Source organism: Aulonocara stuartgranti, assembly GCF_965226115.1.
Source record: "Aulonocara stuartgranti genome assembly, chromosome: 19".
NCBI classification, from domain to species: Eukaryota; Metazoa; Chordata; class Actinopteri; order Cichliformes; family Cichlidae; genus Aulonocara; species Aulonocara stuartgranti.
In genome coordinates, this window is record NC_138955.1 from 12,740,803 (window position 1) to 12,767,998 (window position 27,196).

A 27,196-nucleotide genomic window follows, 5' to 3' on the forward strand; every position below is an offset into this window, starting at 1 on the left:
GACACTAAAATATTAGAAAGACCTAAAAAGAAATCATAACTACAATATATTGACTAAAAGCTCAAAACTCAAAAATCAACATAAAATCTGATCCTACATAAACATAAAACAATCAACATATGCGAGTCTAAGGCAAATAGACAGTTATAGTAATTTTTGTAGAAGCATAGGCTTATATATCATTAATATTATTAATTGTGTCACATGTAAGTGTAAATCCATGTTTCTGGATTTATCTGCATGCCTTACAGTTTGATCTCTTTTTTTCTGCCCTCTCACACCTTTCATTTGACTAAATTCTGTGGCAGTACTTATTAGAACCACTCACTTTATTGTTCGATCGCTCCTTCACAGGCACCTGAATGATTTTTATTCTCTAACTCTAGGATGTCAAACACAATGATTAGTCTGTCAAAGGGATCAGTCTAGCCCACTGCGTGGAAATTGTGGAAATGCAGGGTACAGTTTTTTTTTACTGTGTTTCTAACCAGGAAACATTTGTATTGCACGCTGTTAGAAATAGATGTGGGCTCATTTTATCCAGGCCTCAGGTCTGAATCATTGTCAGGTTTTCTAGCTTCTTACTAACAGCCTTTCCAGTGACCCACCACGTAAGCTGGTATAACCAACGACTGTACCAACTCGTTTCATTTTAGCATTGGTTTTTGATGACAGTAGACTGAATGTGGGAAATGCAAGTGGTTTTTTCTCTTAAGAAATCCCATTTTTGCAAATTTCTTCACACTTAATTTGAAGATACTGTTTTATGTGCCATTACTGAATGGTGTGCTGGTCTATTTGAGATTAATTTGAACCAAAATGAGATTCGTGCTCCAAATCAGGGAAGTTCGGCTGAACTTAAAGCTAAAATAAGTAGTGTTACTGTTTGATAATCCATTTTTCTCAGGTTCTTGCACTCACAGGAGAACACATTTTTTGGGCCACATGCTGTTAATGTCCGGCAGCAACAGTCCACAAGCCCAAGTTTAGCTTTCTTTACTGCCACCCTTAAAACCCACGTCCACAAATTATAATAAGCTTAATCTTAATCTATCTTTTTCATAGGCTTTCTCGTGTAGAAATACGCAAGAAGTTTTTTTAAACAGGATGACCCAGCAAAATACAGCTCTCTGAGAGTTTACTGAAAACGGTAAAAGCAAATAGTCCCTGTCCTTGTGACTGGATTGATTTTCAGCTCTTAATGGCTTCACACCTTCAGGCATCATTGACTTTCTCTGCTTTAATGCGTCAAACTGCTGCCAAAGGTCATCAGGCACTGAAGCATTAAATGTACCCACAATTACACCAAACAAGCACGAGCAGGAAGTCTTTGCTATCATGGGTGAGAACTGTGGAATAGCCAGTGTGTATCTAATATGTAGCATGTTCTGTAAATTAAGGAATTTTTCACATTGCTAGATAGATTACATACATTACATTTAGCAGCTTAATATGCAGTTTTTTCATCGTGTGTTGGTGTAAACTAAAAGCACACAGATGAGTAATCTATTGGCCTGACATTTGGTAGGTGGCCCGAAACACAGCACCAGATAAATTACTGTTTCTCCCTAAGAGGTGAAGTGCCTTAACTGACCAGGCGCGCAATCCTACTCTCAAATGTCACTTAGGTTATACTGGGGAAGGATGAAATGTGAACTGGTGTGATTCAAGCTCATTCATTGGTAAAACAAAGGTTGTGTTTGTGTAAATGATGTGCCTTAAACTGAGCACTGCTTATTCTCATGAAGCTTCTGTCAAAAGAAGCTTGGGTTAAACGTCATGCATCAGAATGAGGAAGAAACTTGATTTTTTTGAGTATTTCAGAAACTTTTGATCTATTTGAACTTTCCCACATGCAGAGAATGATCAGGAAAAGAGAAAACAACCAGTGAGCAGTAGTTCTCTGGGTGACAAAAAAGCTTCAAGCCTTTGGGAAGTAACAACCAAGCTATGCAGAAGAGCACACTGGTGCAGGAAATTGAGGCTATAATGTGCACAAGATTGCCAAAATTGGACAACAGAAGACTGGAAAAATGTCGCTTGGTCTGAAGAGTCTCAATTTCAGGCGCAACAGTCGGATGATAGGGTCATAATTTGACTCATCAACGTAAAAGCATGGGTCTATCCTGCCTTGTATCAGTGGTTCAAGCTGGCAGTGAAGGTGTGATGGAGTGAGGGATATTTTCTTGGCACACTCTCAGCTCATTATTGTTTAAATGCCACAGCCTACCTGAGTATTATGGCTGACCACATCCACCTTAACCTTTATGATCACAGTGTATCTTCTGATACCTGCTACCAACAAGAAAGTGCACCATGTGACAAAGCTCAGATCCTTTCTTGGTTTCTTGATAATGAAAATGAGTTTAAAAATGACCTCCACAGTCACCAGATCTCAATAGATTATATATAGGATGTGATGGAAATGGAGATTCCCATCGTGTATGTGCAAACGGCAACGGTGTAATGCTATCATATCAACAAGGATCAAAATATCTCTGAGAAATGTTTCCAGCAGAATTAATTAAGAACTAAGGCAGTTGATCCTTGTATTAGCAATAAGGACGGTGAATGTTTTTCTTCTTTTCTTCTTCTCTGTTACAAAAGAAAGGTGATAATTCTGAAAATCATCCTTTGAATTATTCAGAGAAACAACCTCCTCTTGAAACACTCAGGTTATTCATGATCAGCTCAGAATTAAGTTCTGGAACTCTTGTTCTATTAAAAACAAAAAGCATTTAATAAATTTGTGTTATTTTAACGATCTTTGACAAAACTCTTAGGATAACGAGCTCGATCTGTTTATGGATGCTGCATAAATATCAAAGACAATTAACCTTTTCCACATATCCAGATATTACCGTAACTGGAGGCGTACTTGGTGAAAAAGAAAACTGTTTTCAGTGCCCCCGTGCTTCCAGCGAGTCTGCCTTAAATGTGAACTCTTTTAAAGTAGGTTTTTCCCTCGGCGTCGCTGACGGGAGTGAGACAAGTTCTGGGATCTACTTTAGATAAATCCAAATAACTAATGTCAATTCTAGAGGCTGTTTATTCTCTACTTGCTTGTCCAGCTTAAGTCAAACGTACAGTATGTATTCCAGAAACATGGATGAAGGTGATTATCATCATCATATTTTATCATATAGCACCAATTTAATAAAGAAGAAGAAGCCAATGCTTTTTCTGTCAACTGTCAATTACAATGCAACAATCTAGAAAAACTGCAGGCAGGCCAGGTCAGCGCCCAGACAGTTCTGCTATGAAGCCATGCTGTTGTAATAAATAAAGTGGTTTGGCACTGCAGAACAGTTTTCCACTCAGTCCATTTTAAATTTGCTTTGGCCCAAAGAAGACAGCAGCATTTCTGGATCATGTTCATTTATGGCTTCTTCTTTGTATCATAGAGCTATACCTGCATTTGTGGATGAAACAACAAACTGTGTTCACAGATGCTGATTTCTGGAAGTGTTCCTGAGCCTAAGCAGTGATTTCTATGACAAAACCACAACTTTTGTTTTAACGCAGTGCTGCCTGAGGGCCTGGAGATCATGGCCATCAAATATTGACTTTTTAGCTAGTTCTTGCACACAGAGATTTCTCCAATTTTGTGTGAGATATTATATAAAATAAAGGAAGAAGGGGAAAAAATCACGAGACCTAAGTAGGGTGACTTTGTGTCTGTGTTGTTCAATTTATGCAGATCCAGATATGAGGGCAACCTCATCCTTGAAATGACTCACCATCTTAGTGATGGTGATTCATTTTGTCCATTTAAGAGGGCAGTTCACTTTATATCTCAAGGAATACATCAGGTTTTCCATCACATTTATATCCCTTCTGTCTATTCACGAATAAGAGGTTCCAACCAGAAGAATGTTACACAAAACCACTATTTTTTCATCCATGTTCATTCTAGGGTCTCTTTTATTTGGTAAAATGTCGTCTCTCCTTAAGAAAAGTCTTTGAACATACTGTATTTCCTCAAAATGGTCTTTTAAGTCTTTTCAAATAACAGGGTGCAGTGTTGCTTATTTGTAATGTGCAATGGATGAGAAAGATTAAAATACTTTCAGCCATTTTTAAAATCAGTTTGATACAGTTATTTTAGATGTAAATGTCATGACCGTGTGAGTGAGGAACATCCAGAACATGATGACATGAGGAGGAAACAAAGGAGTTTGTAATTATAACCATCTCGGTTTCAGAGATACAGACTTTTGCAGATATCAATTCTCCTAAAGCTCATTCAGAACGGCTACTAGAGTGATTAATAGCTGTCCACAGACTGAAGAATAGTTATTGTCGACAAAAAAAATGACTATGACATCTTAGATCAATATAAAGCATTTTTAAAAGTGACCCAAGATGTCACCAGAAAATGTGATTTCCAGAGATTTCTTTTAAGGATCAGAGTCTTGAAAACAACACTTGCATTAAACAGCATCAGTTTAATAAAACTGTGTCCATCTGAGCAGTTTGAGACTTTCAGTGTCATGTGTTTCCTTCAGGTCTGATCCGATCACGCGTGCGAGGAGCCAACACGGCCTCTGCTTCGATCTTGACCTTTCTGGACAGCCACTGTGAGGTCAACACTGACTGGCTGCAGCCTATGATACAGAGAGTCAAGGAGGTACAATCGCACATGCTCACACACACACTTAGTCAGACACTTAAATGCATGCTGCACATATCCACACGCACAACCTCATGCATATGCTTGGAGGCGGAACATTTATTTTCTTCTCCGTGGTAGATTTTATTGACTGTGATGCAATATGTTGGCACTGCGTGTTGTTAAATAAACACTCAATTTGTTCAGCTAAGATTCAAGTCAGACTATAGCAGATGTCACACGCTGCTCTGCCGCAGCTGGAAAAAGTTTGGTGGGTTTTTTCCTCCTCAGCCTGTTTTCCACTCTGTCCTTTGCATGAAATCACTTCATATAGTTCACTGAAATTGTGCTATATATAGTTGTCTCTGCCTGATTTGGGTTCATTTTTTCTTATTTGCTTAACACATTGGTCAGTGACACTTGGGAGCTGACTTTAATGAGACAAGATGATGATGATTACTGAGTGACCAAAATCCTAATTAGCTTCTCACAACTGAGTCTCCGCTATAGAGGAAACTCTGAATGGGATAATGAGGGAGTGGTTTGGTTGAGTTGGCTGCTTTGTGTAGCAGCTGTGGTGCCGTGGACTGTTATTGCATTTATTCTTACAGCATTGTCTTTAAATCAATAACACTCTTTGTTAATGACAGATTTTCCTGATTCACTGCCTCTTAAAAAAATAATTAGGCCACCCATCAGGAGCACTATAGTACTGTCACATCCGGCCGCAAGTGTTTTACACTTCAAAATATGATGCGATGCCAGCCAGTCTTCATTATGTGGTGGATTTATTTATTTATTTAAAATACTGGTGGTATTTCCATGTGAGCTTTCTTGGACATTTCAGCAGTAAGCACTCACTGTTTCTGTTCCAGTCTGCTTTCTTTTTCTCACAAAGTCACACAAGTGAGGTACACAGAGAATGGAAATACAGAGCGGCACAAAATCGTGTGCAGAGATGAATGTTTAATTCCTATAAAGTGAGTGTATTGATATAGTTGCGGAAAGAAATTCATCACCTGCTGTGACTGTCTCCTCCCTGCCCTGACATTATTAGCATCCTGTGACTGTGACTGGTTATGGTTGAGAACAACTGCTGATTCCCCCCCGCACCAATCTCAGGCTGTCCCAATGACTCTAGTCAGCAGGAGCTGTTTCATTTCACATTTCTCTTAGTAATCACCTTTCTCATGTTCATGACTCGCACTAATGTGTGACACTGTGATGTAGCTCCTGCAGTTTCTTCCCTGTCAGCAATGCACTGTTTCTTAATTTTCTTCCTGCTTGGCATTTTAGCAGCATGCTTGCTTCTCCAGGCTACAGTACAAGAAAAGAGTTGAGAAAAGAAGAAATATCAATACTTTTCTCAACTTGTGGCTTGTTGTTTTACTATACAAGATATCTGGCATCTCGAATTTTCTTTTTGGGGTATTTTTGCCTTTATGTGACAACACAGAGAAGACAGGAAAGACGGGAAAGAGCACAGGGCGACACTCAGCAAAGGGTTCCAAACCTGAACCCAGGCTCCTGTATTTCAGCTGTATAGCATATGGGCTCCTGCCCAACCAGCAAGCTCAACTGGTACCCAGTGAATTTTCTTATTCACCTAATTACAGTATACCTGTGAGGTTGACAATAACATTTGTTTCAGTGGTGTGCTTTCCTACTTCCAAAGGACATAACAAAGATCCTTGTGTTATATTTATTACTTCTCTCCTGTGTCCTCTGTATATGTTATGTCATTTGAGTTTTGCATTTTGGATTCTCTTTGGATTAGGTTCTTTTTACTAGCTACTAGGGATGGGAATTGATAAGAATTTAATCATTCCGATTCCACTATTGAAATTCCCATCAATTCAATTCCTTATCAGTTTTCTTATCAATGCTCAATGGGGTCTCACTGTCTCTGCTTTGAGAGTCACCACCATCTCTAAGCAGCATATCAAAGACATTACATTCATGCAAATTAATTGCATGTTGTTGGTCAAATGTTTGCATGTTGGAGGCATAGGCTACACTGGCACACATCAACACAAATCCCTATCCTAATGAGAACACACGTATGATCTTTCTTTTATGCTGAAGACTGTCTTTCACCGCTCCCCAAGTTAATCTTAGTTCTCTGTTCATTTTTCATCTTATTTCCTGTTTTACTCTGGTAGCTCTTTGGTCTTCTGTATCTTGTCTAGTTTACTTCCCCTGTTCATTGTCTTGATTAAATGTGTATAGTCCCCACCTATTTGCACTTCCCTCATTATCAGCTGTGTATATGTTGTCTCAGTCTACTTTTGTCATGTCATCCATGTAGCTGTGTGTTTCTTAACCGTGTATTCCCTTTTTTTCCTGACTTTGTTTTCCTGGTCATTTCTGATATTTGGATCCCCTGGCTTTGCTCCTTGTGGATTTTTGGATTTTGAACTCTGGACACTAAGCCGCTGCATTAAATGCCCACTTTGTGTTTGAGTTCCATCTACTTCATCCGGGTGCATCTAAAATCTCCATTCCACACAGCTGGATATAAAAAACAAAACCAAACCAAAAAAACCAGCAAACTTCACACATCTGGATCCTATGCAAAATCAAAAAGCAAAATTTCAGCCTTTAGGAGAGTTCTTCCACTATATACTGTAATGCGTGAGTTTCAACAACCTACCATTGTTCGTTATGACCACAATCGAGGAGTTCCTCAAGTTTGAAAAACTCTGGGCTACTGTTTATTAATCAGATTAAATTAGGGCACAGAGAGACACAGGGAGGACAATTCTGATGTCCACCATATGTGCTCATTTCCCCGATAAAGGACTGACGAATTTCTTGCCAAGAGTTCAGTGGAAAAGCTAAAACATGAAGACTAAAAAACATCTAGCTAGGGATAAAATCCATGTAGATTACATGTTTGACCCTTTTTCTCCTCAAAGATGTGCTTAAGATGTTCTCTTTGGGATTTGAATAGTTTTTCCAGCTTTTTTTCTTTAACCTTCATGCTAAGCTGAGGTTAGAATCTCCTGACTCTACTCTGATATTAAACGCATAGACATGAGTACTCTAACAGTCTTCAAATTTAATTCTTGGCAAGAAAAGTAGTATATCTCACAAAAAGACTGATATCCATAGATGCATCCCTGTCCCCTTGGCCTTCCTTGAAAAGAAGACTAAGTGTTTATCTGCAAGAAATAAAATAGGGCTTTATTTTGCTGAAGGACAAAAGTCTTCTGTTTGTTTAGAAAGTACAGCAGAAAAAGAGCACCCATTCAGAACCTGCATGCAGGACAAATGAAGCTACAAGCTATATAGTCAAGCCACATATCATGTTTCTTCAGTGCAAACCTCACAGTTTATAATCACAAGACTCGACACATTGTGGGTGTGCGCAAAACTTGTTTGTGTTTCTTTGGCTTTGGACAGCTGTGACTCATCCAGCTTGCATTACAATCTTTTAGCTCATGAGAGTGCCGGCCTCAGTGATAATTTACCAGCCCCAGAGTTCAACTGCACTCCGCCTTGCATTTGTTCGTGTCCCAGAGACCAAACCCTGGTTTTATTAAAGCCTCTGGGGGGCAGAAATAATGATGAATAATAATCTTCTCTGTTTTAACTTAATTATGCTTTTCCTTTGTTAATTAAAACCAGCAGGCGTAACAGCGTAATTCAAATGTTGCTAATGTGCAGCAATGAGCTTCTCACTGACAAATGTAAAGGGAACATGATTCAAATAATTGTCTGGCTAATCTTATGTGGTCACTTTACCTTGCTTGTTTTCATCTTCACTGGCACAGTTTCTTTAACTAAATTATTAAATCATAAAGAATAATTGTAATGCTCTGAAGGAAAAGTCTAATATATATGGGGGGTTAAAACATGTTTTACCGCAGCATGAATTGTCTGAGTTTCATTACTCAAAGGCTACGTTCACACTGCAGGCGAAAGCGCATCAAATCCAACTTTTCTGACCCTATGCGACCCATATCCGATCATGGTATGTCAGTGTAAACGGCACAAATCTGATATTTTCAAATCCGATCTGGATCATTTTCGTATGTGGTACTGAGTCCGATACATATCTGATGTGAACAAGCCGACAAAAAAATCGGATTTGATCAAAAAATCAGATTTGATCAAAAAATTGGAACTGAGCATTAAGACCTGCAGTGTGAACGTAGCCATAGACTGATAGCATTCCTGGGTGATAAAGTGAAGAAACAGAGATCCTGACATATCAAATGGCAAGAGCGTATTGTGAATTCGTCGCCTGTCCGTTCCTCAATATGATTGACAGAGATCAGAATCATAGACTATGAAAGAAATGTTTGGACTGACAACACATTTTTGTATTATTGTGTCTCATTTTGGTTCTGTAAAATACAAAATGGTATTAGGAGACAGGACAGGGCTAGCTGGTTATCACACTAATTATGGTGGATAGCTGTGTAGCACCAGCTGGCATGATGTTAATATGTTGATAGCACATTTTAACAGAATAACACACACACCTGTTTCAGTTAACAAATACTATTTTACCGGCAGAGTACTGTGTCGTAAATTCAAACACAGAAAAAAGGTGACATTGATTTTGGAAGTGCAGCCACTTTATGCATTACCAAATCACAGAGACTCATTGAAAGCCCAATAAATGTCCATTGCTTAAAACTGTTGAGAGCATCACTTTTTAAATTGCTCTCTGGCAGAGTGGCTTTTCACACTCGTTCTTCCCCCGCACTCTTCGGCGCAACAAGCACAGAGTTCACAGCGGGTTCAATCTCTGATAAAGAGATGGACGGTTCTAATTGGAAACACTCATTTGGATTGTCCCGAGCTATAAGCTGTTTGTCTACATGGACACTGGCACCCATTCACAGACAGATGCAGGCAGCACATACACGCTCGAGTACGTACAAACCAATCAGCAGTTCTGTCTTTTAGAGTTTGTGTTGGATCTGCAGCTGACGGTCAGATTTGAGGGCTTAATGGGAAGGTTAGGGATACTCAGCTTATGTTCTTCAAAAGTAATCAGTACGTGCTTGTTATTATTCACATCAAAAGAATAATCAGAGCTTACATGCAAGTTTAGAGTACCGTACACAGTTCTTACAGAAAAATTATTCGATTAAAACAAATAGCTTCTTTCTACTAATAAGGATACAATTTTATGAAATGTTCTTGCTCTATTTAATTTGTTTCTTAGCATTATTCTTATTTTTATGTGATCAGAGGCTGGAAATTATAAAGAAAAACCTGAAGTTAGAAAAGCAAAGGTTTAAATATGTTTTATTCTTCAACTGAAAGTCAGTGTTTTTTCAAGTATTTTTTAAAACTTAAATCCATCCCTATTTGTTGAAATAAATTAAACAAATAGTATTTAAAAATTTAATAATAGAATTAATTTAAAATAACATGTCATTGTGTTCTCCTCCCATGCAGGATCATACAAGAGTGGTCAGCCCCATCATCGACGTCATCAGCCTGGATAACTTTGCCTACTTGGCTGCCTCTGCTGACCTGAGAGGAGGTCAGGCCGTAATAAACAGATCATACACAGTGGTAGTTGATCACACAGAGATCTGCAGGTTTAACAAACCTTTGTGACATGACATCATGATTCCTGACAGAATTCAATGCCTATGACTGAACAATGACTGAGGTTTAAATATTTCATTGTTTTATTGAAAAGCAGTGATTTATAGAAGAGAGTTTTTCCACAGATGTAAGGCTACGATTGATATTAAATTCAGGCCAGTATATTAGGTGAAATCATGCAACTGAGTCCAGCCAGAATATCTGTCATCTTGTCTGCTTTGGACTCATGTCTAGACAACAGGAATATAAATTTGAAGATGAGAGCTGAACTTTTGCTTCCCCCATGCTTTTCTTTTTGTCAGGATTTGACTGGAGTCTCCACTTCAAGTGGGAGCAGATTCCCATTGAGCAAAAGATGGCAAGAAGTGACCCCACTCAGGCAATAAGGTATGTCTACAATGATATTTAGTGTGATAATATGCTTTGACTCATACCTGGAACATTCTCTTATGCATTATACGTGCATTGTACCCTCACAGACCACTTCATTAGATATCATAGACATATGTGTTCAACTACTCATTAATGCCACCAATCCACCAATATGAAAGCAACTCCATGCGTTTAGAGACTTAGATGGTCAAGATGACCCCCTGAAGTTCAAACCAAGCATCAGAATGGGGAGGAAAAGTGATTTCAGTGACTTTAAGCATGATAGATGAACCCAAAGTCACAAAGCTCAAATCATCTCAGACTGGTTTCTTGAAGATGACACTGTACTCAAATAGCCGCCTGTGGTGGAAAAGGAGAGTCACATGATGGCAAATGTGCCGCAACTGTGCAATGCTGTCATTTCAACATCGACCAGAATCTCTGAGGAATGTTTCCAGCACCTTATTGTATCTGTGCCATAAGAAAATTAAGGCAGCTCTGAGGGATAAATAGAATCCAACCCCAGTACCAGCAAGATGTGACTAATAAAATGGCCAGAGACTGTATATTGTATGTGAATGACACATCATGGATTAATTTGTCAGTTTTGGTTCTTGGATTAGACTAAAGTTAAAATAGAGAGCCATAGCTTACTCTCAAAAAGTTCAAGATAAATCGTCATAGTCAGGTCCTTTCTATGTTGGTATTTGCAGTCCTTTTGTGGTGTGTTTTCCCCCTAAAACACGTCCAAATCGCAGCAAAGTAGTTAATGCATAACATCTGCTGAGCAAAATACAACTTTAAGCTCCTTTGATTTGTTGTTTCTTTCTGGAAAATATTCCCTTCTGGTGATTCTGATGAGGTCTGCATGAATAAGCGTGCAAGTGAAGATTTGTAACTCCTTCCCTTCCTCCACTCTGCAGGACTCCCGTCATCGCTGGTGGGATCTTCGTCATGGACAGGAGTTGGTTCAACCACCTCGGCCAGTATGACACCCACATGGACATCTGGGGAGGGGAGAACTTTGGTGAGATCATCGATGATTTCTAACCCTACTTGAATCAGATGACTTTTATTATCATATCATCCTCCACACGCATCCCACACCAAATGTCTTTAAATAAAACTAAGCCTTACTCTGCTGGCAAAGACTTACCAGACTCCAACAATGTAAATATTCCCAACTTTATTCAAGATGAAGGATTCCTAACAAGTTTATGTTAATTGATGACATTTACAATTACCTAATGTTGGCCAGGAGCAGGAAAGTAGGAGGATCAGAGTTAGCACATGTACTTACCAAAATAAAAGCCATAATGTTTATGAATAATTTTCTCATTCAGTCTAAAATAAATACTAAGTCCTATGTTTACAAGGTTTTCTAACAAAAATAATTTAATCACATATTAAAGAAGATAATGTTTGTGTCAATTTAGTGCAATTTATTTTGTAAAATACGAAGCCGTTTCCCATAAAACGATTTCATGTGTTAAGTCTGCATGCCTGGCTCTTTTGAATCATCTCCAAAATGCTAAATATGTCCCTGGAATTTGAATGATCCACTATGACTGCTTTCATTCTGATGATTTACAGCTAACAGCCATCTGCTACAGGAAACAGTAGCAGGCGTACTGCACTGATATTGGAATGACACACATCAGGGCATTAATTCTAGGAGAGACTGACAAAATGACAGGCACGTCTTCAGTGGTACGCCTGCATTTTTGGACTCAACCACTGCATCTTTCCTTTTGCAGAGCTTTCTTTCCGGGTGTGGCTGTGCGGAGGAAGTCTGGAGATTCTTCCCTGCAGCCGCGTGGGTCACGTGTTCAGGAAACGGCACCCGTACGATTTCCCAGAGGGCAACGCTCTTACCTACATTAAGTGAGTAGGCTGGTCTAACTGATGACAGTTATTAACACGGAAACAACAGAATGACCTTTCGCTTGTTGTTCGCCCTAAAATCTCAAATGTCACATGATTCAGCTCCACTCAGTGTGAAGTTAAATGCTTCGCCAGGCAAACTCACACTTTTCACACATCTTGACCCAAGCGTGAGTGAGAGATGAGTGTGTAAGAGAACTATGAAAGCATCCGCAGAGCTCCTTATTTTACATCATTGTTCTTAATAATAATATTTGTAGAGGAGCTGCAGTAAATAGCTGACGTATGAAGACTCCAGAAGCATAGCGCTGTCATTAAAGCTGGCTGCAGGAATGCTGGCAGCGCTGTCATTACTGTGTCTGAGCAGGTGTTGTGTCTCTGTCCACGCAGGAACACCCGTCGGGCCGCTGAAGTGTGGATGGATGAGTATAAACAGTACTACTACTCTGCGAGGCCGTCGGCTCAGGGAAAAGCCTTCGGCAGGTTTGTCTGCTATAATGTCATCCTCCTTGCTCATATTTGCTTATATTTAATACAATGATTCTGTGTCTCCTGAGTTTCCAAGGTGTTTATAAGGTACCAAGTTTTATACGCAAGTATTAAAAAAACGCTTTGCACACCAATTTTTAAATTTGCATGCACTGAGACTTCAACTAACATTTATTTATTTTAATTACAGATTATTCAGGGGATTTGTATGTTCTGTTAAAATAATTTTAAAATGCCTGTGATGATGTTACTCAATCCAAGGTGGCCCAGTTAAGACAACAAACCCTTACATTTGATAGATGAAACCAGAACAATGAAGTTTCAACACTGTTGTCAGTGTTGGACCTACAAGTTCTGTTCCTTTTGTATAAAAGGCCCAACACCAGTAAAAATGCAAAAATATAAGAAGTAAGAAGCAAAAAAACAAAACTCAGTAAATAAAACACCCAACACACACTGGTTTAACATTTTAAAGAAAACCTGTGTTAGCTGAGTCTGTAATTCATACTCCATAAGCTGTTGATGGCAGGTTCACAAGGTTAAATCCACATTTTCTTTCTCATTCTCTCCTCCTTATCTTTTTTATGTTTTCTTTACATTATTTCTCTTTGTCCCTAAATATTCTTGTTATCTGGTCTTGCAGTATCACAGACCGTCTGGCGCTGCGACGGAAGCTGAACTGCAAACCTTTCCGCTGGTACATGGAGAACGTCTATCCCGAGCTGAGGTAACGAGGTTAACGTTTAATTCTCCCTCAATGGAACAGCATTGGAACACAAAAAATTAAAGTGCAATTTGCAACATTTTTTTTATCACATACAGAAAAATATTTCAGTAAGGAGGAATCATTTGGAAAAACTGAACACAATTTACTGAGACACAGAATTCAGTTTAGCTGTTTGGTAATTAGATGCCGATGATCCATCAAGGCAGAATGGAATCCTATCAGTGACAGGAATTAGGACAGGAGCCCCGGAGTCTAGTATACTCTAGTGGTGGTGAGCATGAAGATGGAGGCTTCGACGGGGCTCTGAGTGACCCAGGTGAGGCAGAGATGGGAAGAAGACAGGTTGCACAAACGAGAGCCTGAAAGACAGAATGACAAAAGAGATTTAAAGTATATAGAATGGAAGCTGATTGGCTCACAGGAAGCAGGTAAGAAAATGATTGGACTAGAGCAGGAGTGTCAAACACAAGACTTCAATCCCACCCAGTGGAAGTCATAAACTTTGTACTTTTACAACTTTTCCTAATAATAAAAACCTCCCCTGTGGTTATTTATACTACACCAAAGTAATGAAGTAATAAATAAACTATTTGATGACAGAAGAATCCTTGTTTTTTTTACTACCTACAATAGAAATTTATTTTTTTCACAATGATTAGTTAAGGTATAGTTAGGTTGACAGAAAGGGGAGTTTCTTTGGTCCAGTCTATTTAACATCAAAGAAGGTTGTACTTGGCCCATGATGTAAAATGAATAATCATGTTAGTATTGAGTTTGACAGTGTGGAGAAATTGAAGTGATGTAAAGAATAGACTAGGAGCCAAACACTTAGGAAGCAGACAGCTGAGTGATTGCAGATGTCCCTTATTGAACATATGCATAAGCTTCATTAATTACTGTACTTACACTTAAAGGAGTCGATATTAAAAGATTAACTGGCACGATACTTTCTGCATTTTCTGCACTTATAAAGTTCAGATTCGATTGGCAATGACTGGAAAATATCTAGTGTGAAAACTAGTATTCTTTTTCCTCATGTGTGAGGTCAAAGACTATCATAGAAAAAACTTTTTCCATCAGCAGATGGATATGAAAACTGAGTCATAGTGTCAGACTCTCCACGGGGAACATCCATTTTTCAGTGGAGATATACATTATTTATGCAGTGCATCATAGAAGTTGTTGTGGATCACTTTTTAGTATCTGGTTTGAATTATCTGTTATGCAAGAGAGACAAAGACTTTTCCAAACACCATTAGAATCCAACAAATGGAAATGTTCTCATCATGTTTTCACCTATGTTTATTTCTGATTGATCTCTGGAAGAGGCTCTGGTGAAGCAGAAATAACATTCAAGCTCTGTTTCCTTTAAGATAAAACGTGTTTTTTTCCCCCCTGAAGTAATCTCAAAACCCCTCGAGGTGCCATTACCCCGAAGTTCAGAGCCAGTCATCTAAATCTAAACGATCTGGGTGGGAACCTCTGAGTGGGTTATCAGCTTGTATCTCACGAGCTTTTTTTCTCAAGCTACTCCCTCGCCACTTCAGCTGTATCTGCTCCAAATAAGTCTGGTCTCTCAGAGTGTAACTGTATATCGTTTTCAGAACATGTTGAAATGATGCACATTACTTAGTGTTGCAATTCAGTTACTCAGTTTAATCCATCTGTTCTTTATTGTTGAAATAAGACCTTTCACTGGCTTTGCGCCTGTCTCTTCTCTCTTGGCTCCCTACAGGGTCCCTGAGCAGGAAGCAGTGTCCAGTGTGTTGAAACAGGGCGGTTTGTGTCTGGAGACCCGTGGGACCGACGGCCTCGGGCTGGCAGAGTGTAGGGGCCTCGGAGCCAACAGGCCACAGTCGCAGGTCAGGACTTTGCCACTAGAGGGCGATTTATTGTGGCTCACAGTTATTGTTAGAAATACATCAGACTCTGTCCTGCACACTCTCATTTTTGGTTCTAATTGAGTTCTATTAAAGCTGTCTCAGCAAAATGCAACTCTTTTTAAATTCTATGCTGCTGTTCACCAGCCCAATTTGTAAACAGTGAATTGTAGATATTAATGTGTGTGTGTGTGTGTGTGTGTGTGTGTGTGTGTGTGTGTGTGTGTGTGTGTGTAATGCTTGCTAAATTATCCATATGTGGCCTGACTTGCTCTTAAAAAACACTGGTACATATTGTTTGAAGTATGCAAGAGATCCTTCCTTTAAATATTCAATAAACTAAAAGGTGTGCTTGAGTTTTTTGAGTGTGCAGAATTTGCACTTATGGTCCCATTAAATTAAATCTGTCCCAGAACTGCATCTTTATAAACAAGTTGGGCATAAAATTGGATTTCTTATTCGTATTAGTGGAAATCCATAACCCACTGAAGCAAAGTGCCTGATGCACAGGTGTCATTTTTACCAGTTTAGTAAAAGTGCATTATTAAAGACTACATTTAAATTTAACTCCATATTTTTAACATGGTCACCACAACATTCCTGTAGTGGCACCACTCTGTATCGGTGGGGCCCACCCCCACAGTTTAAGAACCACCGGTCTATTTCACATTCTTCCTTCAGATGATAGCAGTCATACATTTTCTGTGTTTTGCAGAGATGGGAGTTAATAGAGCCGCTGATCCGGCAGCAGGACCTTTGCCTGGCAATTTCTGCTTTCACAGCGGGGTCGAAGGTCAAGATGGAGCCCTGCAATACAAAAGAGCCGAGACAGGTAAGAGGAAATACTGTTAGCTGATCAAATTGTACTTTCAGAGCCATAAAGAACTGGACTAAAGCGTTTTTTCCTACTATTGCCTGTGGATCGGTCATAGCAAATTAAACAGTCTGTGCTAGCAGTCAGTGAGGGACACTTTAGCTGTTCATCAATAAAAAGCTTTATAGTAATAGCTTTAAAGGATAACATAGGTGAGCATATTTATCTTGAGCTTGGTGGTGTCCAGACATTTAGCACACACTGTGCAATTGTCTTTGTGTTGACTAAGGGTTAAGAAAAGAAACAGGACATGCTTTAATCTTGTGCTGCCAGTCACCGTTAACCTAATGTCTTAGGTTTTCCAGAAGGTTACTTCACTTTTGGCATCAAGCTGTTCATGCTTGATGTGCCACTCGCAGACCTGAAGTCGAACATAAAAGATTTGGACATAAGAGATGGTTTCAGCGCAGATGCTCAGCAGCCCGCCTGCCGATGGTGCCAGGAGGCTGAGACAATCTGAGTTTTGCACTGATGCAGATCCTGCCAAATAAGAGTAGTTGACTTTATAGATGCAGTAGAACAAATGCTCCCATAACTTCAGACCCCACCCCGTTCCTTCCTTGTTCTCCTTTTTGTGATTATTTAATGCTCGCATCCCAGGGGGAATGGAGTTGGCTGCACGGTGATTTATGACACTAAAGAGGGAGTTATTAACTCAAACCATGTGCCGGATTCTTGCCAGGCTTTCCTCTCATCTCTCAGCTGGCCCATCGAAGTCCTTTGAGAGTATTTTTGGGAGGATGCCCATCAACGAGAAACCAGTTATTGCTGTGGGAAACATTTGGTCTCTTTGTCCTGATGCTTTAATCCCCGAGAAAGAAAAATAATACTTGTGTTTTTGACTTTGCTGCACAGAAGATAATTAACACTGTAGGCATAAAGTGACAATGGAGCCTTTATAAAAACATAAATATCAACATTAAACAACCGTCTGAAATCGTTTATGGCAATATTGTACCTTTCTGCCATGAATGTCTTTTTGATATTTTCAGTTTTCAAATCTTTCAACAATTCTGAAAGAATTTCATTATGTTTAGGGCTTTATAGGCGATATCAGATCCAGTGATCGTCTAAAAGCTGTTTAGAGCCAAGGCCAGAATGAATAAATGTAATCAAATACTCTGAGTTTCTCTGGCCAACAGATCACAAAATAATAGTGTCAGCTGCATATTACACAGTCTCCTGTTTATTGATGCATTGGCGCAGTGACATATTATTTCCTCCTTAAACAAAAGTTCTGACTGAGCACACTCTTCTAGTAGTTACAGTGTAATAACACGTGCATACACAGATGCGCTCTCTCTGGGATTTGAAGATTAACCCCACATTCACCTCTAAATTTTAATAAGCCTCCATGTGGCTCTTGATATCTGTACTTGGCAGTCAGTTCAGCTCTGAGTACTTACTCAGTGACCCAATAAAGGAACCAGTTATGCCTGGTGATTTGTAGACATCCTGCCTGAGGGACAGGTGTTTCTGGCAGGCTTTCCTTTCAGATTTCTTGTCAGATTTGCTTTACACACTGTGATGGTAGAAAATAATATTCGATTTATGGAATCAACACCTGGCTTTGTATTATGTCAGTGTTGATGTATATCCTCGCTACTTGTAAGCCAGTAGCCCCTCCCATGTAGCTAAAATGGCTTGTTTAAGACAGTGTATGAAGTGAGGGGCTGTAAGCCCAGTACTGGAAAAATTAGGATTGTTTTGAAACGTCACAGTGCAAACTGACTCCAAGAATAGTGCATCTGTAAAAAAGAAATGAACAAAATGAATGACCAGCTTTGCAACTGTTTTAGTGAAAAAAGAATATTGCTGAACTGCTCAGACTTGGGTCACATGACTGTGCATTATACTTGTAATTAAAAAAAAAAGATCAGGTAATCGTGTACAAAAAGAATCAATTGTAAATTTATGCAAATTTACTGGGTAGTTTATTGGTATGATATTGCATATTTTGTTTTTAAAATCCTGAGTAAATGTAGTCATTCTCTATGACATGTATTCAAGTAAAAGTAATAAGTAGTTGAAATGCCAGATTCTTTACTTGATTTTAAGTTATTTATGAGAATAGATGTTCTGAATTAATGTCTAGCTCTGAGAAATGCAATAACAAATTGAGTCTCTGTTATCTATGATTAAAGATTAGATTCATTATGTAGATTGATTCAAGACACCTTGTGATCTGAGGGCAAAGAATGGTGGAGGTGGGGGAAGGAAAGTAAAAACAAAAGTTTACCTTGTCACAAATCTATATCCACATCTGAAGCCCCTTTAAGTCTCCTGAGGTATAAAAATAAATAACTTTACACAGTATATGCACATGACTGAAAATGGCCCCTACACAGGACATCTTATCAGCAGAAATAAATTGTTTCTTCTCTCGTGGGATGGCAGGCTGCCGTGCTCTGCAGCTGGCTGTACAATGATTTTTCCACCAAGGGTGCAGAAAGTCAGTCATTCATGTGATTACTGCAATCCACCCCTGACTCAGTTCATTTCTCACTACTAACATGAACCTCCTGTGCTGATGCACATCATTTATGAGCAATGGATTAACAGGAATGAGTCAATGTGCACGAACATCTGTTAACAAACCAGCATGAAATGATTTTTTTGGTCTTTACAGAAGTGGAAGCCAAAGGGCACAGCTCTGCAGCACATGGTCAGTGGCCTCTGCCTGGACAGTCAAACCCCGATGGGACCTCCAGTCATTTTACAGTGTCGCCCCCAGATGGCCAGCCAGTCCTGGGAGCCACAAGTCATTACCTGAGCCACAGCAAATGAGAAGAGGGAGAGGGAGGAGCAGATTCTGGACCCAGCCTGCAGAAGGAATTGGGGTATCACGTCTGCACACTGTTTGTCGCCTTGCTGAAGGATAAAAGTAGTGGGAACTCTACTGTCTTGAAGTCAACTTCTAGCTCCTGCTCATTGTGTCTTGGGGACAAGAGCGCGCTGAAAACATTTTAAGACCCTGTTGAACAAAACATCTAAGGTCTTCTGTGTACAGTGCTTCATCCTTCCAGGATGCTTTAGTTCTTCTGAGTAATCTACGCTTTTCACAAAAAACTGTCACACATCCCACTTTTCATTTCTGTATCTATTCTGGTCTATGTGTTGCTTCAATCTGGAATAGTGAAGATTACCCGAAACGAAAGAGTGCATAATGTACTGTTGCTAATATGCTGACTTGCACTTGACCCACTCTGAGTCTTGAGGTTTTTGGGCTGTTGAAGCATGTCTGATGACTGTGTGGACCAGGGCAGTTTTATGTGCAGTCAACTAAAATCTGAAAACAATTTTTTTTTTAAATTGTTATTGCTGAATGGCAGTCTTGAAACCACCATGCGAAGCACTGTCAGAAAGATTATTTATTGTTTTGCATGGTCAGACCCAAAGAATGGTTTTATTTTTTCTCCGTCTCTACAAAGTTTTATGTAAATATTTAAAGCAGGTAATGGCTTGTTTTGTGTAAAGTTCTCTATATGTTGTTTGAAAAAATAAAACGTGGTAATGGAGACATTGCTGTTGTAGTCATTTGAATAATAAACGGGATTACTGCACCATCACTGCTCTTTTCATCATTTTATAAAACAGCAAAAATCCTTTTTTTTTTTTTGCATTGTACATGTTTGCATCCTAATTCACAATGGATATCCGAATAATTACATGGGGCTTATTGTAGCCATTTCCAACTTCATTTGTATCCTTGGAATCTGCTAGAGTAGATTTACATGATTCACAGTTAAAAGTAATAATTTTATTCCTTTGTGTAGCCAAACAACTGGTTTAGCTTCTCTTACTTTAAGCCTTCTTTTTTGTCATTGGTTGCCCTCTCAAACATAAAGTTTAAAGAGTGGTTGTTTGGACTCAGTGCCTAACATAACCATTTTTAGACTATCCCCTGTCCTTGATATAACAAACGCTAAAGTGAGTCTGAAATGGACTGAGGTTTTGGCTCACAGGCATTACTTTCACATACTCTGACCAGATTATTTGAAATTATCCATTTAAATATACAAAGAAAAGCATTGCAGTTCCCCTTTTAAGTCCATTATATTTGAGACATTTATTTAAAGTATATATATTTTTAATATAAAGCAAAAAAAATCAAGTAGTTTAATGGAGTTCTTCAGATGCTGACAGTAGATTATTCCATTACTTGGGGCCAGCGTGAAATTAGGAGTGTATTCCCTTTAAAAGTAAGGGCCATGATTAGCTTCAATGTGTGCATAAATAATCTTTTTAATTAGGCAACGCAGTAAGTGGGAAAATCTGTAGACTCATTGCGACATGATTGAAACCGTTCACCACTCATTACTCACACAAAGTGACCACCAGGGGGCATAATATGCTAACTTTTTTTTCATTATAACGTTGGTAACTTCATTGATGGAACCTAGTGGTAAAAATACTAGATATACAAAATTTAAATAAATTTAAAAATAAAATAAAAGACTCTCGAAGAGTTTAGATAATTAAGGGGAAAAAAGATCGGCATTAACAACGTATTGGAGACTGGGAGGTCACTGCTGGGGCACTGTGATGATTATTAAAGATACTGTGCAAGGCTGCATAACAGGCTTGACAACTTTGTGAACCAAAGGTTTTTTTTGTTTCCCTCCTTGTTGGTTTTATAACCTTTGAGGACACAATACAAGCTCCACTGCAGCTTACAAGGATTTAAAGGTATGCGAGGAATGCAACTTTATGCTGATAAACTTCTGGCCTTTTCAAGGGGTCAGTGAAGACAGCGGGAGTGGAGGAAGCCTTTAACTGGATGTATATGGAAAGAAACACGTTTCACTCATTTAAACGAGCTTCGTTTTTGTTATGTGGTGAGAACGTGATGGCCTACACAGGAAGGATGATTACGGTGAAACTCGGGATGGCACTGCACTGTTGCCCTAATTTTTTGTCGTTTCAGGAGTGACCTCACTGACAGGGTTATATTTGCATATCACCCAGACAATGAATTTGTAATGAAGGTGCTCGTTAAAAGTGGTGCAACTGAACGTTTGCAATGGTGCTTTACATACCGTACTACATTTGAGAGGAAAATAGCACTAATGTATGAAATACAAGAAAACTTAATGAGAAACATATGCATACAGTTTGATACCTGCTTACATAGAAACCAGCCCCACTGTAACAAAATACGAAAAGTAAAGTGTTGCTTACAATTTATTAATTGTAACAATAATCCATCACACACTCTTCAGGTCAGATTATAGTAGTTATATATTTACAGGTGCATCTTAATTGAAGCTAAACCCGATAGACAGAAGCGGTGTCTTACAATGTGCTTTCACGCCTGCTTCTCTTAATAACTACGAGACGAACAGCATAAAGAGTGAAACTCAGCTTCGATCCAGGTTGCACTATCGACCATCGATCACCTTCGATGTACACGCGCCGGCCAATGGGGGTCACGCGGAGGCGGTCCGTTGCTAAGGAGGAAGTTTGATTGAGGCTCTGAGTAGCAGCCATTCAGCGGCGGTGGCTGAAGCGATTGGACTGCGAGCGTCTCTCCCGACACTTTCTGTGGAATTTGAATTATTTTGGCAGGGCACGGCTCGTGATACACTGGTGACGGCATACACGGGGAATCTGCAGGGTCGCAGCGGTGATCGCAGGTAGGTTGAAAGTGGGCTGTGTGCACTTTGGTAAGCATGCCCGGTGAAGCTTGTTAGCTCACCGAGCTAAGCAACACTAGCTTGTGCCTCTCTGATGCGGCACACGGAGCTATGGCAGCTCCCATTAACACGGCGTTTAGCGCTCTTGCTAACCTAACAAAATAGCACAAGCAGGGACAAAATAGATGGTGTTAAGCTGTCTAACATCTTTATTTCCTGTTAGAAAATATCTGCTTCTGTCTTGCCGAATAAGCTAAGGTGTTTAAGAGGTATGGCTAACGTTAGTAGCGTTCTCAAGTTACCTGGATAACTTTAGGGGGATGGACGTTATTCAGCAAAATGACCTAAGCTCATCGGATAGCTTGCTCCTAGCACACGGTTTGTCACGACATTCACTTACACCCTATCACACGGTTCGCTTGTGTAATACCATCCTTACAAATGGTATTAATCGGTAGCTTGGCAGTTTAGTGACTTGCAAGTTTGTCCCCCCCGCCCCCCTCAAAAAGTGTTCTGTAACAATAAAGGTGAGTCTTCTTAACACTCATCCATCCAGACAGGTTGATCACCATGACGATACAGACTGTGACTCAGAGTCTTAGCACTCGGAATGTTTCTGAAGTGTGATAATGTGTCTTAGATCGTCTTATATGGCAGGTGGATCTTTTCTTGCAAGAGAGATCAAGAAGTCTGCCATTCATGATCAGATAACCATCAGTGGTCAGATTACCTTCCACGTGGAGACTGTACTAAGATAACCATGTGACAGATTGTGTGATAGCCCCAGCAGCACAACCATACGGTTGAAAACATCCTGTTTATTGGACGCTAATTCTATTTGGATTCTGTCATTAGGCATTTTATTATTGGAGCAGCGATGTAATTTGTGACCTGAAATAATACACAGGATGAGTTATTTGTTTTTGTTTGGAAAACACAGACGCAACCCTCTGACGGGTCGAGGAGAGGTGCTGAAATCCAGTTATTCTGACTGTAAATATCAGATTATAGTAAAATTTCAAAATATGTCCTGCATTGCTTATTTTATTCTGCTTACAATACTAGCACTCGGTTTCAGAGTGCTCACAGCAGTGGGGGATGTAGTCAAGTGCTATTCAGTTTATATACTTTTTACTAGGTATTGCTAGTGCCAGGTTTGACTCCCTTTTTCATTGAGAACAGAAATTCTTTGTGGCAGAGATTCATAGGTTGGACATGTTGTATGTTGTGCTCGTCACCTTTCTTCCCCATTGTGATGCTCAGTTTGAACTTGGTCTTGTTAACCAGCTCTCCCAGTTGCTGCCATGTGATTGGCTGATCATTTGTTTGAATTAAGGAGTAGTTGATCAGGGGCACCTACTAAAGTGAGTGAAGAGGACATTAGGAGTGCTCGCACATCAGCTGTTGACTGCTGTCATGCTATCTGCAGGGAAGATGACATTTAGTGATGGCAGGGGATAGTTATCTGTTGTGTCATGTCAGTTTTGCACAGGCTAAATGTTTAATGATGGTGTGTTAAAGACCTGAAAGAAGCAGTAGACCTGTTAGATAAGGGTTAGAAAAAGAATGTTAGGGCAGAAAATAAAAACAAAACAATTAAAAAAGATCTGCCAAATGTATATTTTTAACAGTGATTTTGAACTGGATGTATCAATGGATTAATTCCCAAACAGGATAGTCTTAATTCTATTTACCATATGTAACAAATCCTGAATGTTCTATAAAAGCAATACAGGAAAGAGAAATAGTGTCATTATTGTTATTCATCCCTAGTGGTAGCAGAGTAATGACCAGAGAGGTGCAGTTTGATGTCGGCTCTTATCCAGGGTTTGTTCTGCATTTACAACATTTTGGCACCCATCAAAGACAATTTAGCCTCCACTCTGAGGAAAATCACCAGGACTGTCATTTTTGTCAATATTTTTTGCTAGTGGTCTCTAAATTACTCAGCCTTAAAATGCACATGCAGACTTCTGTAAGGTCTGGCTATACAGACCCTTTTGTGGTTATGTGTGTAGCAGTCTCCAAAGGCTCATTTTGTGTTCTTTTTGGGGGACTGCTGCTTTTCCCTTACAGAGGGAGATGAGATTTTTTCTTTCCTCCAAATTTTGAAAGGGATGGCTTAGCTCATCTCACAGGATGAGGGAGGCAAGATTGGCTACCAGCCACCAAACCCACTGTGTAAGTCTGTCAGCTGTTTGGGAGAGGAGGAGAATGCAGGAGCAAGTCTCTGTCCTGGGCTCTGTGATTCACTCTGTGGGAGAATCTAGCTTTAACTCTCAGCATTTTGCTCTCTTCTCAAAGGCGGGGCCTACACTTGGCAGTGAGTCGTACATGTGAATACTGAGTAGTGATGCAACTGCAGGTAGATAAAGTTGCCGTATGATGACGATGCAGTCTAAAGCTTTACCCTGATAGGACCCTGATAGGAGAGTGAAAGCTGAGCCTCTTGCTGCTCATGGTGAAATTAGAGTGAATGTCGCTGTCAGCTTAGCATTCAGTCCAGCGTTACCTTGGTCATTAAGAGATGACTGATATAGCAGATATGTTTTTTGTTTTCACATTATCGTCAAACAGTCTGGATCAGGGTGATGTGTATGTGTCATCTGAGCCAGTTTCAGTGTTGTTATCCATATCCTGTGCTTTTTGTCAACACCAGTTCTTGGTGGTAGTGATGCACCCATTAAATGAAATGCTCAGATGTTTACTTATTAAACCTGACTTGCGTGGGAATGCGAGAAAAAGGGTTTGTAAACTCATCTTCACCGAGATGCCTGCAAACCCGATTCTCTTCCAAGTGATTTTTCGTCAGGCGTGAGAATGTTATCCAAATGCGTGGGTCTTTTGATGATGTAGATGTGCGAGATTATGACACGACAATGCAGACAATGCTTTCATTAACATCAAACGCTAAAGCGGAATGTGTTTTGACGCCCTCCTGTTTTACAAGTACCAAAATGCTGCTCCCTAAGAATGCTGCTTGCAGTCTATAAGTTTTTATTTATAAACTCTAATTGGACAGTGTGACACAAGATGAATACAGTCCACCAAATTGAACTCTTCTGCTTTGAATAAGCATAGAGAAACTGATGTATATAATAAATGCCACAAAAAGGAAGCATTGTAAAAAGGTCCATTGTATGTTAATGGTCCCCCTCACAAAAGGAGGTCAACATCCAGGTGCATGTGGGATTCGATGCCTTTGAATCGATAGAGTGTCTACACTTGCTAGCTTCATATTCTCTGCTGGATTAGATCCAGCAAAGACACTCTGAGAGGATTCAACCAGAGGAGAGGTTTTAGAAGCAGGATCTCAAATGTGCCGCTGACCCCATTTCAACATAAGTAGCCTAAAATAGGATGTGTGGAGTTGATTTGAACTTCTGTGTTTGCTGTTTGTTGGACATGTTTATTTGCTGCATTGTTATTACCACTCATAAACCTTGTTTTTAGTATTGTGATTCTCTCAGCCAATGCAAAAATACAGTCATTTCATTGTAAATGTATTATTGTAATCACATATATACATATTGCACCTGATGTCCAAGAGGTGACGAAGTAATTTCCCGTCACTTGGAGCAATAACTGTATCAGTGCAACTGCTGCAGTTACAAAATATATGCATAGTACACAGAGTCTATGGGCTGCTTCAACAGGAATTTCCTCTTTTATAGAAGATAAAACTGGTAGAACTGATAAGTCTCAATGTTTCTACACATTAACAGAAATGGTGTTTGAAGTTCTTGTGGCTGTTTTTCAAATCACATTTCTTCTCTCTGGTTCAAAGTACTTTTATTTGCCCTGTTTTATGCAAACCGTGCAGTATTTGTATCTGTAGGCTGTTTCTTAGTGGCAGCATTTGGCTTTGTTAGCACTCTTTTAAGAAAGTGGAAAAAAAAACCCAGTGTAAGGTGGGCCCTGGATGGTGTTTAACTGCTTTGAACTCGATTCCTAAAGTGTCCCCATCAGGGACAATATCTTTAGCTTGTAATTAGGTCCAAAGGGCTTTGAGCTCCTCATTTTGCCCTGGCTGTTGAAACTATGGATTAGGGCCAGGAGGTTTGGGGGTGCATCACTGTATGCAAGGAGTTGCCTTTCAGGTTAGTGTCTGTGTGACTCCTCCCTTGGTATGGTATGGGGCTCAGGGACTCCTTTGTCCCTCTCTAGGCCCCTGTAATAGTGATACCTGAGCCTCCTGGACTAGAACAGCTCATGCTTTATTCAGCCCTCTGATCTCTGCTTTAATTATGAGTGACCCAGAATGGAGTGACCGCTAGTGTATCTCACAGGTTGGGAGTAACCAGTTCTAGTTAGAGTGCTAAGACGTGTAAGTATTTTAACTGTGGTGCTTGTTGCTTCACAAAGAGATGTTTATTTATAAAGCACAACGATTGGAATGACCAAAATGTTAACAGTAGGCAACAGTGACATCGGATAAGGTATAAAAATAGCCACTGGAAGAGGTTTCAATCTGGGATTTAAGGAGCTTTTTATATTTCTGATCTTTTCTAAATGTTATTTACTTTTTAAGGGGGACTGTAATGCTCGTTTACAGGTCCGTGTTTTTGTTCTTGGACTAATATAGCTTAGTATGATTTATAGTTCAAAATAATCCTTATTTATCTTGCCTTGGTGCAGCTCCTTAGTTTGTATAAGTGTTTGAACCAGACGTTTTTAGCTCCTTTCCAGCCTGCATATAAGATATCCTCCCATCCTCTGATTATCTGCCCCTCTCAGATGGAAGATTTGAACAGCAGGTGGGTGGGGCTTCTGTTCTCACACCCGAGATGGCCATATTGGCTAAATCCTCTCCCCTTGGCACCATAGAGAGCTCAGAGAAGAGCTCCTGTGCTTCAGGAGTTCAGACACATTGACTTCCTTATTTGAATCTCCAGCTATTTTTACTATGAATATCTACTACTGGAAAAGTGTCTGTCTGCCACCTAAACTAACACTTCAGCAGCTTATAATGTGACAAAAGATTCTGATGCAAAGTCAGGTTTCGGTATTGATCTTGTAAAACCACCGCTGTGCATCCCTTTCTCAGTTCCTGTGTATGAACTACGTAAACTGAGAGCGCGGTTGGTGTAATTACTACTTGTCTTAACACTAAGTGATATGTGTTTATGCCAAATGACTGCCTGTCCA

At 39.6% G+C, this 27,196-nt stretch overlaps 2 protein-coding genes across 5 annotated transcripts in view; both read left to right on the top strand.

Moving 5' to 3' along the window:
• galnt16 (UDP-N-acetyl-alpha-D-galactosamine:polypeptide N-acetylgalactosaminyltransferase 16) overlaps positions 1-19,981 on the top strand; it is a 36,825-nt gene extending 16,844 nt beyond the window's left edge. The window contains exons 6-15 of the mRNA XM_082517335.1: positions 4,509-4,630; positions 10,031-10,118; positions 10,489-10,573; positions 11,482-11,585; positions 12,316-12,442; positions 12,833-12,925; positions 13,575-13,658; positions 15,394-15,520; positions 16,254-16,370; positions 19,042-19,981. Coding sequence (XP_082373461.1) covers positions 4,509-4,630; positions 10,031-10,118; positions 10,489-10,573; positions 11,482-11,585; positions 12,316-12,442; positions 12,833-12,925; positions 13,575-13,658; positions 15,394-15,520; positions 16,254-16,370; positions 19,042-19,185 — 1,091 coding nt within the window. The 3' untranslated portion in view covers positions 19,186-19,981. The remainder of the gene's footprint in view (positions 1-4,508; positions 4,631-10,030; positions 10,119-10,488; positions 10,574-11,481; positions 11,586-12,315; positions 12,443-12,832; positions 12,926-13,574; positions 13,659-15,393; positions 15,521-16,253; positions 16,371-19,041) is intronic.
• A 1,876-nt stretch (positions 19,982-21,857) lies between these two features.
• numb (NUMB endocytic adaptor protein) overlaps positions 21,858-27,196 on the top strand; it is a 46,952-nt gene continuing 41,613 nt past the window's right edge. For 2 of the 4 annotated variants that reach the window (XM_082516705.1, XM_082516704.1), the window contains exon 1: positions 21,883-22,048. The gene's annotated coding sequence lies outside the window, so the exon portion shown is untranslated. Of the gene's footprint in view, positions 22,049-27,196 lie in introns of all 4 variants that reach the window. The other 2 variants (XM_082516703.1, XM_082516702.1) reach the window with 2 other exon arrangements.